Source organism: Crinia signifera, chromosome 4 (assembly GCF_055691185.1).
Source record: "Crinia signifera chromosome 4, ASM5569118v1, whole genome shotgun sequence".
Lineage (NCBI taxonomy): Eukaryota > Metazoa > Chordata > Amphibia > Anura > Myobatrachidae > Crinia > Crinia signifera.
Genome location: NC_139220.1, coordinates 11661619 through 11675126, shown reverse-complemented (window position 1 = coordinate 11675126; position 13508 = coordinate 11661619). Strand labels below are relative to the sequence as shown.

The 13508-nt window shown below is 51.6% G+C and overlaps 1 protein-coding gene across 3 annotated transcripts in view; it reads right to left on the bottom strand.

Moving 5' to 3' along the window:
- ITPR2 (inositol 1,4,5-trisphosphate receptor type 2) overlaps nt 1-13508 on the bottom strand; it is a 198330-nt gene that overhangs the window by 32501 nt on the left and 152321 nt on the right. For all 3 annotated transcript variants that reach the window (XM_083181094.1, XM_083181096.1, XM_083181095.1), the window contains exons 46-47: nt 10345-10452; nt 9942-10134 (exon numbers count right to left, since the gene is read on the bottom strand). In XM_083181094.1, the coding sequence (XP_083037220.1) occupies nt 9942-10134; nt 10345-10452 (301 nt within the window). The remainder of the gene's footprint in view (nt 1-9941; nt 10135-10344; nt 10453-13508) is intronic.

Here is a 13508-nt window from a genome sequence, read left to right as displayed (position 1 = left end):
TGTGAACCTGCTTTCATCTGTGAAGAACACAGGGCGCCAGTGGTGAATTTGTCAATCTTGGTGTTCTCTGGCAAATGCCAAACGTCCTGCACGGTGTTGGGTTGTAAGCACAACTCCCACCTGTGGACGTCCGGCCCTCATACCATCGTCTGTTTCTGACAGTTTGAGTAGACACATGCACATTTGTGGCCTGCTGGAGGTAATTTTGCAGGGCTCTGGCAGTGCTCCTCCTGTTCCTCCTTGCACAAAGGTGGAGGTAGCGGTCCTGTTGCTGGGTTGTTGCCCTCCTACCGCCTCCTCTACGTGTCGGGATGTACTGGCCTGTCTCCTGGTAGCACCTCCATGCTCTGGACACTATACTGACAGACACAGCAAACCATCTTGCCACAGCTCGCATTGATGTGCCATCCTGGATGAGCTGCACTACCTGAGCCACTTGTGTGGGTTGCAGACTCCGTCTCATGCTACCACTAGAGTGAAATCACCGCCAGATTTCAAAAGTGACCAAAACATCAGCCAGAAAGCATCAGAGCTAAGAAGTGGTCTGTGGTCACCGCCTGCAGAACACTCCTTTATTGGGGTGTCTTGCTAATTGCCTATAATTTCCACCTGTTTCTATTCCATTTGCACAACAGCATGTGAAATTGATTGTCAATCAGTGTTGCTTCCTAAGTCGACAGTGTGATTTCACAGAAGTGTGAATGACTTGGAGTTACATTGTGTTGTTTAAGTGTCCCCTTTATTTTTTTGAGCAGTGCATAAGAAAAGTTCGGACTCAGCTCCGATAGTCGGCATTTGCGCATTTCATGCGCAATGCAAACCCTGGCAGCGAACAGACCAATGACTGCCAAGGTCTTGCGGCTGACGTTACAGGACATTCGGCTGGACAGCGTTTCAGCGCTCGGTAAGCAGAATCACCCCCTTACATCCCTGTATTACACATAAGGGGTTATTCTGGTTCACTCACAAAGGCAAATTCGCTCTCTAATGGATGAAACCATACGCACTGCAGGTGGGGCTGATGTAACATGTGCAGAGAGAGTTAGATTTGGGTGGGGGTGTACTTCAACCTGATATCTAAATTGCAGTGTACGAATAAAGCAGCCAGTATTTACCCTGCACAGAAACAAAATAACACCCAAATCTAACTCTCTCTGGACATGTTACATCTGCCCCACCTGCAGTGCACATGGTTTTGTCCATTAGAGAATTAATTTGCCTTTGAGTATGAACCAGAATAATCCCCATAGTGCTGATCTTAGTCAGTGCGGGGGGAAGAGTTTTTCTTTTTTTACAGCCTGTAATATGAAGCTGACTGGCCCGTACTTTATCTCTCTCTCCAAATTTGATCAATCTCCCCATAAATACTTGTTATTTCTTTGCGCTTACCAGGGGAAGACACAGAGCTTTGCTTCCGAGGCGGAACACCTGCACTCACTAATTCATCCCCATGTATGCACGTCAGGGATAAGCTTAATGACACGTCTGCCGCTGATCTCCGGGTAATAAAGCCGTCAGTGTGCAAACACAAAGTTTCTTTGAAATGTAAACGTTTAATTTGTGAATGTGAGGAACCTGCTGTAAGGGGCGGTGGGAGGGGGGGGGGGCTGCATGCGTTCAGGTGCTGCAGAAGACGTCAGACACTATGTCTCACAGTTATTATATAACATCTGCCGGAGATGTACAGGAGGACTGGTGTAGGGGCCGCTGTATATTCTATGTGCAACGACAGACGTTCTTGATGGATGTAAAAAAAAAATGTATTAGGTGGAGTATAGAGTGGAGTTGCCCATAGCTTCAACAATTTATAAAATGATAGGTAGGCGGCGGGTTCTACCCCCACCTACCTATCATTTTGTTACTACTTTTCCGCTCTTTAGTACGCTTGGGGTGAGGGGGCTATGCGTATAACCCGGGTATTACTACACTCGGGGTGAGGAGGCTATGCGTATAACCCGGGTATTACTACACTCGGGGTGAGGGGGCTATGCCTATAACCCGGGTATTGCTACACTCGGGGTGAGGGGGCTATGCGTATAACCCGGGTATTACTACACTCGGGGTGAGGAGGCTATGCGTATAACCCGGGTATTACTACACTCGGGGTGAGGGGGCTATGCGTATAACCCGGGTATTACTACACTCGGGGTAAGGAGGCTATGCGTATAACCCGGGTATTACTACACTCGGGGTGAGGGAGCTATGCCTATAACCCGGGTATTGCTACACTCGGGGTGAGGGAGCTATGCGTATAACCCGGGTATTACTACACTCGGGGTGAGGGGGCTATGCGTATAACCCGGGTATTACTACACTCGGGGTGAGGGGGCTATGCGTATAACCCGGGTATTACTACACTCGGGGTGAGGAGGCTATGCGTATAACCCGGGTATTACTACACTCGGGGTGAGGGGGCTATGCGTATAACCCGGGTATTACTACACTCGGGGTAAGGAGGCTATGCGTATAACCCGGGTATTACTACACTCGGGGTGAGGGAGCTATGCCTATAACCCGGGTATTGCTACACTCAGGGTGAGGGAGCTATGCGTATAACCCAGGTATTACTACACTCGGGGTGAGGGGGCTATGCGTATAACCCAGGTATTACTACATTTGGGGTGAGGGGGCTATGCGTATAACCCGGGTATTACTACACTCGGGGTGAGGGGGCTATGCGTATAACCCGGGTATTACTACACTCGGGGTGAGGGGGCTACGCGTATAACCCGGGTATTACTACACTCGGGGTGAGGGGGCTACGCGTATAACCCGGGTATTACTACACTCGGGGTGAGGGGGCTACGCGTATAACCCGGGTATTACTACACTCGGGGTGAGGGGGCTACGCGTATAACATTACTACACTCGGGGTGAGGGGGCTACGCGTATAACCCGGGTATTACTACACTCGGGGTGAGGGGGCTACGCGTATAACCCGGGTATTACTACACTCGGGGTGAGGGGGCTACGCGTATAACCCGGGTATTACTACACTCGGGGTGAGGGGGCTACGCGTATAACCCGGGTATTACTACACTCGGGGTGAGGGGGCTATGCGTATAACCCGGGTATTACTACACTCGGGGTGAGGGGGCTATGCGTATAACCCGGGTATTACTACACTCGGGGTGAGGGGGCTACGCGTATAACCCGGGTATTACTACATTCGGGGTGAGGGGGCTACGCGTATAACCCCGGTATTACTACACTCGGGGTGAGGGGGCTATGCGTATAACACGGGTATTACTACACTCGGGGTGAGGGGGCTATGCCTATAACCCAGGTATTACTACATTTGGGGTGAGGGGGCTACGCGTATAACCCGGGTATTACTACACTAGGGTGAGGGAGCTATGCGTATAACCCGGGTATTACTACACTCGGGGTGAGGGGGCTATGCGTATAACCCGGGTATTACTACACTCGGGGTGAGCGGGCTATGCGTATAACCCGGGTATTACTACACTCGGGGTGAGGGGGCTATGCGTATAACCTGGGTATTACTACACTCGGGGTGAGGGGGCTATGCGTATAACCCGGGTATTACTACACTCGGGGTGAGGGGGCTATGCGTATAACCCGGGTATTACTACACTCGGGGTGAGGGGGCTACGCGTATAACCCGGGTATTACTACACTCGGGGTGAGGGGGCTACGCGTATAACCCGGGTATTACTACACTCAAGGTGAGGGGGCAACGCGTATAACCCGGGTATTACTACACTCGGGGTGAGCGGGCTATGCGTATAACCCGGGTATTACTACACTCGGGGTGAGGGGGCTATGCGTATAACCCGGGTATTACTACACTCGGGGTGAGGGGGCTATGCGTATAACCCGGGTATTACTACACTCGGGGTGAGGGGGCTATGCGTATAACCCGGGTATTACTACACTCGGGGTGAGGGGGCTATGCGTATAACCCGGGTATTACTACACTCGGGGTGAGGAGGCTATGCGTATAACCCGGGTATTACTACACTCGGGGTGAGGGGGCTATGCGTATAACCCGGGTATTACTACACTCGGGGTAAGGAGGCTATGCGTATAACCCGGGTATTACTACACTCGGGGTGAGGGAGCTATGCCTATAACCCGGGTATTGCTACACTCAGGGTGAGGGAGCTATGCGTATAACCCAGGTATTACTACACTCGGGGTGAGGGGGCTATGCGTATAACCCAGGTATTACTACATTTGGGGTGAGGGGGCTATGCGTATAACCCGGGTATTACTACACTCGGGGTGAGGGGGCTATGCGTATAACCCGGGTATTACTACACTCGGGGTGAGGGGGCTACGCGTATAACCCGGGTATTACTACACTCGGGGTGAGGGGGCTACGCGTATAACCCGGGTATTACTACACTCGGGGTGAGGGGGCTACGCGTATAACCCGGGTATTACTACACTCGGGGTGAGGGGGCTACGCGTATAACATTACTACACTCGGGGTGAGGGGGCTACGCGTATAACCCGGGTATTACTACACTCGGGGTGAGGGGGCTACGCGTATAACCCGGGTATTACTACACTCGGGGTGAGGGGGCTACGCGTATAACCCGGGTATTACTACACTCGGGGTGAGGGGGCTACGCGTATAACCCGGGTATTACTACACTCGGGGTGAGGGGGCTATGCGTATAACCCGGGTATTACTACACTCGGGGTGAGGGGGCTATGCGTATAACCCGGGTATTACTACACTCGGGGTGAGGGGGCTACGCGTATAACCCGGGTATTACTACATTCGGGGTGAGGGGGCTACGCGTATAACCCCGGTATTACTACACTCGGGGTGAGGGGGCTATGCGTATAACACGGGTATTACTACACTCGGGGTGAGGGGGCTATGCCTATAACCCAGGTATTACTACATTTGGGGTGAGGGGGCTACGCGTATAACCCGGGTATTACTACACTAGGGTGAGGGAGCTATGCGTATAACCCGGGTATTACTACACTCGGGGTGAGGGGGCTATGCGTATAACCCGGGTATTACTACACTCGGGGTGAGCGGGCTATGCGTATAACCCGGGTATTACTACACTCGGGGTGAGGGGGCTATGCGTATAACCTGGGTATTACTACACTCGGGGTGAGGGGGCTATGCGTATAACCCGGGTATTACTACACTCGGGGTGAGGGGGCTATGCGTATAACCCGGGTATTACTACACTCGGGGTGAGGGGGCTACGCGTATAACCCGGGTATTACTACACTCGGGGTGAGGGGGCTACGCGTATAACCCGGGTATTACTACACTCAAGGTGAGGGGGCAACGCGTATAACCCGGGTATTACTACACTCGGGGTGAGCGGGCTATGCGTATAACCCGGGTATTACTACACTCGGGGTGAGGGGGCTATGCGTATAACCCGGGTATTACTACACTCGGGGTGAGGGGGCTATGCGTATAACCCGGGTATTACTACACTCGGGGTGAGGGGGCTATGCGTATAACCCGGGTATTACTACACTCGGGTGAGGGGGCTATGCGTATAACCCGGGTATTACTACACTCGGGGTGAGGGGGCTATGCGTAGAACCCGGGTATTACTACATTCGGGGTGAGGGGACTACGCGTATAACCCGGGTATTACTACACTCGGGGTGAGGGGGCTATGCGTATAACCCGGGTATTACTGCACTCGGGGTGAGGGAGCTATGCGTATAACCCGGGTATTACTACACTCTGGGTGAGGGGGCTATGCGTATAACCCGGGTATTACTACACTCGGGGTGAGGGGGCTATGCGTATAACCCGGGTATTACTACATTCGGGGTGAAGGGACTACGCGTATAACCCGGGTATTACTACACTCGGGGTGAGGGGGCTATGCGTATAACCCGGGTATTACTACACTCGGGGTGAGGGGGCTATGCGTATAACCCGGGTATTACTACACTCGGGGTGAGGGAGCTATGCGTATAACCCGGGTATTACTACACTCGGGGTGAGGGGGCTATGCGTATAACCCGGGTATTACTACACTCGGGGTGAGGGGGCTATGCGTATAACCCGGGTATTACTACACTCGGGGTGAGGGGGCTACGCGTATAACCCGGGTATTACTACACTCGGGGTGAGGGGGCTATGCGTATAACCCCGGTATTACTACACTCGGGGTGAGGGAGCTATGCGTATAACCCGGGTATTACTACACTCGGGTGAGGGGGCTATGCGTATAACCCGGGTATTACTACACTCGGGGTGAGGGGGCTATGCGTATAACCCGGGTATTACTACACACGGGGTGAGGGGACTACGCGTATAACCCGGGTATTACTACATTTGGGGTGAGGGAGCTATGCGTATAACCCAGGTATTACTACACTCGGGGTGAGGGGGCTACGCGTATTACCCGGGTATTACTACACTCGGGGTGAGGGAGCTATGCGTATAACCCGGGTATTACTACACACGGGGTGAGGGGACTACGCGTATAACCCGGGTATTACTACATTTGGGGTGAGGGAGCTATGCGTATAACCCAGGTATTACTACACTCGGGGTGAGGGGGCTACGCGTATTACCCGGGTATTACTACACTCGGGGTGAGGGAGCTATGCGTATAACCCGGGTATTACTACACTCGGGGTGAGGGGGCTATGCGTATAACCCGGGTATTACTACACTCGGGGTGAGGGGGCTATGCGTATAACCCGGGTATTACTACACTCGGGGTGAGGGGGCTATGCGTATAACCCGGGTATTACTACACTCGGGGTGAGGGGACTACGCGTATAACCCGGGTATTACTACACTCGGGGTGAGGGGGCTATGCGTATAACCCGGGTATTACTACACTCGGGGTGAGGGAGCTATGCGTATAACCCGGGTATTACTACAAAACACAAATTAAACACAGACTTTCCCATCTATGGGGATCTGAAATACGAACGCACTACGCCCCGGCTCGTCTGAAAATCTTTTTACATTTACTAAGTGAAAACAAAAAGAAAGGAAAGTATTTTTTTTCTGTGCCAAGACAGCTAATTACTAAGAGCGCGGCTCCTCGGGGCTGCAGGGAGGGATTCTCGATGGCCTCACAGCACTCGGCCGTCTGCGGATTGCAGACGCGGTGATGAAGTGCGGCACGTTTGCGAACAGAATGCCAAAGAGATCTGATTAACTAATCAAATATTAAAAAGGTACAATGTGTACTGAGCACAGGCTGCGTCTTGTTCCAGCCGTGGATACAAAGCCTTGATGTATACACAGAATACCAAGTATAAATTAGAGAAACTGCTTTCAGCTGTGTTTTCGCCCCTCTGGAGGGAGAACGTTGGGATAGTTAGCGGAGAGATATCTGTAGTGTGTTCTCCCAGTCCCTTTAATAATTAACATTCAATAAAATCAATCGGAAATTGCATGATGGGAAATGGGGGAGGAGCTAGCGAGACCTATTGGCTCTTACGGACGTTTTGTGCGGATCAATTATTTATCTGATCTGCAATATACGTGATGCAGACAGTTTGGTGCGGCTGAGAGATCACTTGTTCGAACGTGATTGATTAATACATTTAAGGAACGGTTTTTCTTTAAATTGGACTTTGGCCATCAGGAGGAGATTTATCAAAGCCTGGAGAGTGAGAGAGAGATAAAAGTGAGGTGTCAAAGTACCAACTGAATCAGCTTCTGTCTGTTAACAGGCTGTGTTTGAAAAATGGCGCTCTCATCGTTGCAGCGCCTATCGCCACGCGATTCTGTGGCGATTGGCATGATCCCGTTGCCAGGTGCGCGCATTGAATTCTTTCCCGCGGCTCAGAGCGGCGATGTTGCAGCGTGGTGATTTCATGCCGCGGGTGTGATTTCAAAAAGTGAGAAAGCGGAGAGTGATAAAAAAACAGCCAATCAGCTAACTACCTGTCACTTTTCAAACACAGTCTGTAAGATAACAGGTAGAAGCTGATTGGCTGGTTGTTTATCACTCTCCATTTTATCACTTTTTGAAGCTGGATACATCGGGCCCTATCTCTCTCCACTCCAAACGCTGTACAAGGTTTGATGACTCTCCCCTATGACAGGTCCTACCAGTAAAATATACGTTTCATTTGTCCGATATGAAAAGCGGTCACTTTATTCCAGATGTGAGCAACCCTCATCTACCCGACTGCTGTGGAACTACCAGACCCAGCATGCTTTGACAACCTGAAGCTATGCGCACACACAGGGAGACACTAGTTGGCCAGTTTCGCTTCAGGACTGGGCTGTAACCTCATTCTGAGGCATTAGATGTATAAATAATTAAATATGGAGACGACGATACAAACCAGCACCTGTTCAATAATAAATCAGAATTTCCGAAACTTTAAAAAAAGTAATTAAAAATAAAATACATTTATTAAAGCTATCCCCTTCATGTCAGGAACTTGCTTTGATCAATCCCAGGTACGATGGGTCACAGGGCACTGGTTACGCGCAGAATGTTATGAAATAAATATTTTAATGTTGATGTCGGTACTTGTTTCCTAGCACGGCCACAATCGTAACTAATCGTGTCCCTTAATTAAGGGACACGATTAGCCCGATGGACCCGATTTCTTTTGAAATCAGGTCCATTTTGCCGGCTAGGAAACAAAAATCGGGGGCATCGCGTCGGTCGGGACCATTAACATTGGTCCCGACGCGACCGACGCGATGCCCCCGATATTTGCATTGACTTCAATGTTAAAAAAAATTTTAACATTGAAATCTTGTCGGGAACTGTAAAATATCGGGGGCATCGCGTCGGTCGGGACCATTAACATTGGTCCCGACGCGATGCGACGCGATGCACCCGATTTTTACATAGGATTCAATGTTAAAAAAAAATTTAACATTGAAATGGTGTAAAAATGTTAAAAAATGTGAAATGGGTCAATATGACCCATTTCACATTAAAAATGTCCCCGTCGTCGCCCCACGATAGACGGCAACCCGAAGCGTGGCGAGCGCAGCGAGCCCGCGAGGGGCGGCGGTACGCGTCCTCCGACCTTTTCATGCCCTACTATCCACTAGGGCGTGGAGTGAGAATAGAATAGTGTGGCGAGCGCAGCGAGCCACCGAGCCCGAAGCGTGGCGAGCGCAGCGAGCCCCGCGAGGGGACGCGGATACCTTCACAGGTAAACGCGTCCCTTCGCGGGCTTCACAGGTGTCCGTGGCGACGCCGACACCTGTGAAGCCCGCGAAGGGACGCGATTACCTGTGAAGGTATCCGCGTCCCCTCGCGGGGCTCGCTGCGCTCGCCACGCTTCGGGCTCGGTGGCTCGCTGCGCTCGCCACACTATTCTATTCTCACTCCACGCCCTAGTGGATAGTAGGGCATGAAAAGGTCGGAGGACGCGTACCGCCGCCCCTCGCGGGCTCGCTGCGCTCGCCACGCTTCGGGTTGCCGTCTATCGTGGGGCGCTGTGTACGCGCTTCAATTTGGGGGGGTTTGGAATTTTTTTCATTCAATCCAATGTAAAATTGGGTCCCAGGGACCCAATTTACATTGGATTTAATGAAAAAATCGGGTCAAAAATCGGTCGGATCGGTCGATCGCATCGCATGCGACCAAATCGCATGCGATGCGATCGACCGATTTTTTTCAGCACGACCACCCCGATCTTAATCGGTGTGGCCGTGCTAGGAAACAAGTACCTTGATGTCATTCAACATTCGCAGGTAAGCAGCCAAAAGACCAGAAATAGAGAAAACTGATTTCCATTTGATTTGAACTGTGACAGAGAAAAGTGTAACTGGGGCCTACAAAGAGAGGCGGCAGCCATTTTGTTTATTCAACAGGAAATGGTGACAAGCCCTAAGGACCAAATGGCACTTTGGTCCTTGAGAAAAAATGGACAAACACAAAATGGCCGACTCTGTTGTGAGGTGGTGAAAGGCTGGCCGTGTGCTTTGTATCTCATAGGCCATATGGCTCCTTTTTTACTTGGTATATAAATATACTCACGCCTGATCTTTTTCTGCCATTTCATTTCGTTGTACAAGTCTTCGGTCTGCTGGAAGAAGTCATTGACTTTGCTGCCCTGCTCGTCTCGCTCGGTGGAGTTAAACACCCGGCGCATTGATTCCCGGGTGAGAAACTCGCAGATATTCGGTACGGGAAAAACTATCTGCTCCATTGTGCGATCGTAGCGGACAATCTGTAACGAAACCAGAGGCACGAATGGCTTTTGCGGAATAAAATGAGCAAGGCCTAATGTGTACAGGTGGAGTGTGCTGAGGTGCTACAAGACTGCAAATCACTGCGACAGTCACTTTTCCCCCACACATTCCAGTTTTCAGGTAGACCCACAAACGCTAAGTGAAAGAGTCCGAGTAAGATATAGTACCGGCGCGGACAGACCCTTTACCTCAATTTGTGCTGTGTGGTTATTGTAGTACGTCAGTGCTTCATCGCCCCCCTCTGGGTCATTCCCAGGCTTCAACATCTGCTGTAATGTTTTGTAGTGTCGGGCCAGCTGAAAGAAAAACAAAAAATATTCCCAATGAGTGACCGGCAATCAGGATTTACAATATTGGGATCCCACGTTATGCGTTTCCTCTTCCCTGACAACATCCCTGTAAGAGGCACGAAGCATCCCTCAGAATGACCTCAGGCAGGAAATGGGGCCTGGTCATTTCAGGAAAGTACTGATCAGGATGAAAAGTTCCGTGTGAGGGAATTGTATCCGATAAGTTAAACCGCAATATCACACAACGTATGTGAGGGCAGGCTCCGCTGCGGTTGTAGAAAATGAAGATTGCGAGCACAGGTCACTCTAAAAATTGCATTTATCTACAGGCATGATCTGCAAATATCCTACCCGTGTTGTGCTGCTTATAACGGAAATATCAGAAAACATTTGCAGTTATCAGCTTCTGCGACAGGTGAGCAGAAAGCCACAATGTGCACTACAGTCTCAGTTATGTTCTATTGTAGTGTACAAGGGAGAGAGGGCTCTGTCTGAGAAGGGCGATGAGAGAGCTCAGATTGGGCTGAGATAGGACGTCCCAGCAGGACTGTGCTGTAAACATTGCAGGATGCCACCAGGTTCCTTCTATGGCAGTGGTTCTCAAACTCGGTCCTCGGGACCCCAGCAGGTGCACAGGTGCATTCATTATTCACTGGAACATTTGAAAAGATCCACAGGTGGAACTAATTATTTCACTTGATTCTGTGAGGAGACAAGCACCGTGTGGGTCCTGAGGCCCGAGCTTACGAACCTGTGTTCTATGGGATAGAATCGAAGAATGAAGTCAATATAAGAACTCTGCATGAAGCAATTCAACCATTTAGAAGGACAGAACGGGTGCAGAGATGGCCAGCAGGGGAGGGGCGCAGTGATGGCCATCGGGGTGTGACGCACCATAGCTGCACAGCTTACAGTCTCTGAGCACGAGACGCCTCACGCTGCCTGATCCTGCAGCAGCTTAATGAGGTGCTGTCATTCCCACTCCAGACTGTGAGTCACAGTGTACCAGTCTCTGTCTGCTCCAGTGAGCGAGACACAGGGTTCTATCGCAACTTCCACTACACGCTGACAGCAACAGAGCCGGCAGGTGCTATGACTAGGGGAGATATTACGCACCCTCTCTGTGGGTGACAATATAACGCAGAGAGGGGCCCGGTGCTACTGCCCAGTGGTCCAACACGGTACCCTCTCTGCCATTCCAAATGGAAAAACCCACACATTATCATTTATTTATATACCACCACGATGTGGTCATAGATCAGTGGTTCTCAAACTCGTTCCCCAGGACCCCACACAGTTCAGGTTCTCCACGTCACCCGACAGGTGCACTCATTACTGACTGACATTTTAAAAGATCCACAGGTGGAGCTAATTATTTCACTTGATTCTGTGAAGAAACCTGCAAAACATGAGCTGTGTGGGTTCCTGAGGACCGACATTGAGAACCTGTGCCATAGATGATCATCCTATAACGGGTTCATGGTATTTGTTGCAACTGAAAAAAACTGGAGGCGTAAGCTACGCAGAGTTTCCTTAGACCTCGTGGGTGAATATGCCCTAAACACCAGAAGCGGACACCTCCGCCAGCAGCTAAACACCAGAAGCGGACACCTCCGCCAGCAGCGGACACCTCCGCCAGCAGCTAAACACCAGAAGCGGACACCTCCGCCAGCAGCTAAACACCAGAAGCGGACACCTCCGCCAGCAGCTAAACACCAGGAGCGGACACCTCCGCCAGCAGCTAAACCCCAGAAGCGGACACCTCCGCCAGCAGCTAAACTCCAGAAGCGGACACCTCCGCCAGCAGCTAAACCCCAGAAGCGGACACCTCTGCCAGCAGCTAAACCCCAGAAGCGGACTACTCCGCCAGCAGCTAAACACCAGAAGCGGACTACTCCGCCAGCAGCTAAACACCAGAAGCGGACACCTCCGCCAGCAGCTAAACACCAGAAGCGGACTACTCCGCCAGCAGCTAAACACCAGAAGCGGACTACTCCGCCAGCAGCTAAACACCAGGAGCGGACACCTCCGCCAGCAGCTAAACCCCAGAAGCGGACACCTCCGCCAGCAGCTAAACCCCAGAAGCGGACACCTCCGCCAGCAGCTAAACACCAGGAGCGGACACCCCCGCCAGCAGCTAAACACCAGAAGCGGACACCTCCGCCAGCAGCTAAACCCCAGAAGCGGACACCTCCGCCAGCAGCTACACACCAGAAGCGGACACCTCCGCCAGCAGCTAAACACCAGAAGCGGACACCTCCGCCAGCAGCTAAACCCCAGAAGCGGACTACTCCGCCAGCAGCTAAACACCAGAAGCGGACTACTCCGCCAGCAGCTAAACACCAGAAGCGGACACCTCCGCCAGCAGCTAAACACCAGAAGCGGACTACTCCGCCAGCAGCTAAACACCAGGAGCGGACACCTCCGCCAGCAGCTAAACCCCAGAAGCGGACACCTCCGCCAGCAGCTAAACCCCAGAAGCGGACACCTCCGCCAGCAGCTAAACACCAGGAGCGGACACCCCCGCCAGCAGCTAAACACCAGAAGCGGACACCTCCGCCAGCAGCTAAACCCCAGAAGCGGACACCTCCGCCAGCAGCTACACACCAGAAGCGGACTACTCCGCCAGCAGCTAAACACCAGAAGTGGACAACTCCGCCAGCAGCTAAACCCCAGAAGCGGACATCTCCGCCAGCAGCTAAACCCCAGAAGCGGACATCTCCGCCAGCAGCTAAACACCAGGAGCGGACACCTCCGCCAGCAGCTAAATCTCTGCCGTCGTGTGCCCGGTAATGTGCTTTCTTAGAGGGTGATGGCTTCCTACGACAAGTGCACCCATTTAAAAATAATAAGGTTGAATTACCATGGTGTTTTTTCCACAAAGAATTCTATGCCCCTGTAGACAACACCCCTATTTTAATGATAGTACCGCCTGGCCTAAAACTTTGCGTGGTGTTGGTAGTTATAATACACAGTGATTAATGCAATAAGAGTCCCCTGACAGGACTGCACAAAGGATCAGCACCGTGCTAGATTCTCCATCTTATGCTGGCTGTTATTAC